At 38.6% G+C, this 4,074-nt stretch overlaps 1 protein-coding gene across 1 annotated transcript; it reads left to right on the top strand.

Annotated features, from left to right (window-relative positions):
* Positions 1-2,080: 2,080 nt before the first annotated feature.
* On the top strand, positions 2,081-3,563 carry LOC108679152 (tubulin alpha chain; the record flags this gene model as incomplete). The annotated part of the gene is made up of 3 exons (XM_018167733.1): positions 2,081-2,255; positions 2,831-2,983; positions 3,396-3,563. Coding segments are annotated over 3 exons (496 nt in total), but the record flags the coding sequence as incomplete, so codon positions are not given.
* Between the last annotated feature and the right edge of the window lie 511 nt (positions 3,564-4,074).

The raw sequence follows: 4,074 nt of genomic DNA, 5'->3' as shown, positions 1-4,074 counted from the left end.
GTTCGAAACTGAAGTACCTGTACGAGTTGTTGCTGATACGTAAATTTTATGGCTATTGGATGGCAGGATCGACTTCAACTCTGCATCACGTGCTCTATCTTTTATCAGCGTCTGTTAAGTGCTTATGATGATAAGCAATAACACTATTCAAGCTTCTATTATATTATATCAAGCTTCTATTATATTATATCAAGCTTCTTTTGAGAAACCGACGTGTGTGAATTTATGTACTCGTTCACTATAGAGATCACTGAACTAAAATGAAGTGTATGAACGAACATTTTTTTTAATATTAAAATTAAAATTTTTTGAGTCCTTCAAGCACACTGTCTATTTTTCTCCAAATGGACACTCAGTTCTAATATATGAACGATTCCAATTTGATAAATTGGATACGTCTTGACTTGGCTGAGTTTCGTACATTGGTTTATTGTTCTCGTTACATTAAGAAATGAGCAAGATTTTCACCAAATACCGATTCATTTTTTTACCATGATTGTGCCTTTCTGATCCAGTTTGGCCCGGCCAAAGGGGGTATCAGTACCACATGCAGAATGTGTGTCACAGTGTCACTATTTAAACAATATGATCCATACATTTTTAGCGCATTTTCTCATTTATGGAAAAAATGCACTATTGTGCTCGCCATGTCCGTCTGTCTGTCCCTCCGTCTGTCTGTCTGTCCGTGACCTCAAGTTTTCGTCGACGAGAAAATGCGCTCTCTGTCACTCACTGCTGTGAGTACCGTACTGAGTTATATTTTTCTGAAGTGTACTCGTGTGTGTACGTTGCGTACGGCGTGTTGTTACGCAAGGTTGGGGATTAGGGAGGAATTGATCCCATTAACACGTTGATTTCGAAGTGGTACATAATTCAGGGTTGTCAGATGGCCTAAAAATGGCAAAGTCCGCGAACAAAAACGCCACGTAGAATAGAAGTGTCGGCATCGAAGAAATAGGCCCATGGCCTGTTGCCGATTCTTGAACTTTTCGTGACTTGATTCACAAGAGATCCGGCCTTTGGAACCCGATCTTTCCATAGCTGACGATTGATTGGTATAGCTGCTGGACTTATTGCCTGGCCCGTAAGGTGCTAGGCAATTTAATACTGAACATATAATTTAACTCAATGTATACTAGTATATGTGTAGGTTCTGGTGCAAAATGCCATTACTTTTTTTTGTAGTTTTAAAATTTAATTAGGAAAAGTAAATTTTAGCCGGTCATAGCAATTGAAAAAACTAAACCGCGAAATTTGTCTGAAAAAAAAGCGTATGGCATCCCTGTTTCATAATAGTAGAAAAAGATAAAATAATAGTACAAGATGAAGCAATTGGAAACAGCGTGTTAACCGACTGTCTGGAAACTTACGTATAAACTCTAGTCCTCCGCAAAGGCATTTAAGAAATTTTATTGCTAAAATTTAGCTTTGTTTTTGAACTCGTTATCGTGCGGGTTTGTATTCTAATCCTCTTAATCCTTTACTGAACCATTATCAGATCAAAAATACGAATTTTGAGGTTATTATATTATTTTTTAAAGTTTTATTTCAAACCTCTTCAGAATTTTCTGGAGAGTTAGCTCTTTAACGGTCCGAATTTGATTTGATTTTGATTCATTTATTTATTCACACAGGTAATGCCGTCACTATTTTGTCCATTTTGCAACTTAACTGTTCATCTAAATGTTCACATTTTTTACCCGTCGAAATTGCGTCAAATATACAGCTAATGTATTGCTATTTACGTTGCGACTCTTTTAACTGGCTCAACGTGTTCTCTATTTCTAAGTAGTTACTAATCACTCCGTTGTAAATTTTACACATAGTGCTCGATTTTATCTTCGGAACATTACGCTCTTCCTAATTTTGTTCACTTACTTCTCCATTCAAATTGATATACGTCTCTATTCTTAGCGTATTGCATACGTTACAGTTCAAGTCTCTTCATAGGTTGCAGTTTATAACNGATAATTACCAAATAATTCACAGGTTCGATGGCGCTCTGAATGTTGACCTGACGGAGTTTCAGAAGAACGTGCGATTGATTATCAATAATTGATAATTACCAAATAATTCTCAGGTTCGATGGCGCCCTGAACGTTGATCTGACGGAGTTCCAGACGAACCTGGTCCCGTATCCTCGCATCCACTTCCCCTTGGTGACCTATGCTCCAGTTATCTCCAGGGAGAAGGCTTACCATGAACAAATGTCCGTGGCTGAGATCACGACAGCCTCGTTCCAACCTGAGAACCAGGTTAGCAGAGCAAAAAATTATTTAAAAAGTGTTGCAATCGAAGAGGAAAAAAGTTACACATAAACACACGATTGAAAATAGCGGCAATGAGTTTGAATGGGAGAACACGTGATCTGTACTTCGAACAGTAATAAACTGCAGATGTTCACACTTTAAAAAATTGTCTAAGATCATAGATACATAATTAATGCATTTTTAACTTTAAGTTAAGTTCTCGATGACATGAACTTGGATTCAGGCTTCTAAAGTTCAGTTCCTTTTATTGCGAGATGAGACTAACATCAATTAATTTTTATTTCCCAGAGACTAACATCAATTAATTTCTTATTGCTTCATTGTTCGATTCATCATTCTTCCATATCTTTTTAGCGTATTTTCTTATTTATTAAAAAATGCACTATTGTGCTCGCCATGTCCGTCTGTCCGTCCGTCTGTCTGTCCGTCCGTGACTTAATGTTTTCGTCGACGAGAAAATGCGCTCTCTATCACTCACTGCAGTGAGTAATGAGTTATATTTTTTCAATGCTAATTCTTTGATTTTTTGTTGAATGATCCAATTATTGATTTTATTTCAGTTAGTGAAATGCGATCCCCGCAACGGAAAGTACATGGCATGTTGCCTGTTGTACCGCGGAGATGTCGTTCCCAAGCAAGTGCAGTCTGCCATCGCTACCATCAAAACAAAACGCAACATACAGTTTGTGGACTGGTGCCCTACTGGCTTCAAGGTGACAGAACGAAGTTGTTGTTGATGCTTTCGTAAAATTATTGTTGTTGCAGCACTAGCAATACATATAGCCATCAATATATACACGCTTAGTATTGTAGTATAGTATAGTAACTTCGGCATTGAAGAATAGGCCTGGATCATAGGCCTGTCGCCGACTCTTGTATTTTACTTGACTATACTGGCCTTTTTGATCAAATCTTTGTTGTAGGAATCGTTTCGCCTAGTAGAAAGACAATATCAAACCTGCAAATCACATCTATTTTGTGAATCGTCATATTTTTCAACGCATTGCATGTGAACGGTGATATTACATGGCTTTCGTGCACTCATTTTCACTTATCTATTGAAATAACTGCCAATTGATAATTATTATGCAACATGAAACTATGACATTATCTTTGATCCTATAGATCGGTATCAACTATCAGCCACCCACGGTTGTGCCGGAAGGCGACCTAGCGAAGGTGTCTCGCGCAGTGTGCATGTTGAGCAACACCACCGCGATCGCTGAGGCTTGGTCGAGACTTGACCGCAAGTTCGATCTCATGTATCAGAAACGAGCTTTCGTTCACTGGTACGTTTGTCTATAATTACACCCACGGTTCTCTGTTGGTACTGAATAATTACCATCGCCATTGCTGAGGCTTGGTCGAGACTTGACCGCAAATTCGATCTCATGTATCAGAAACGAGCTTTCGTGCACTGGTAAGCTGGTCTTGAATTACACCGATTCTTCATAGATACTAAATAATTACCATCGCCATTGCTGAGGCTTGGTCGAGACTTGACCGCAAATTCGATCTCATGTATCAGAAACGAGCTTTCGTTCACTGGTAAGCTGGTCTTGAATTACACCGATTCTTCATAGATACTAAATAATTACCATCACCATTGCTGAGGCTTGGTCGAGACTTGACCGCAAATTCGATCTCATATGTATCAGAAACGAGCTTTCGTGCACTGGTAAGCTGGTCTTGAATTACACCCACGATTATTCATAGATACTTAATAATTACCATCGCCATTGCTGTGGCTTGGTCGAGACTTGACCACAAATTCGATCTCATGTATCAGAAACGAGCTTTCGTT

The sequence above is a fragment of the Hyalella azteca genome, unplaced genomic scaffold (genome assembly GCF_000764305.2).
Source record: "Hyalella azteca isolate HAZT.00-mixed unplaced genomic scaffold, Hazt_2.0.2 contig4752, whole genome shotgun sequence".
Taxonomy (NCBI): domain Eukaryota; kingdom Metazoa; phylum Arthropoda; class Malacostraca; order Amphipoda; family Hyalellidae; genus Hyalella; species Hyalella azteca.
This window is presented reverse-complemented; position numbering and strand designations above follow the sequence as displayed.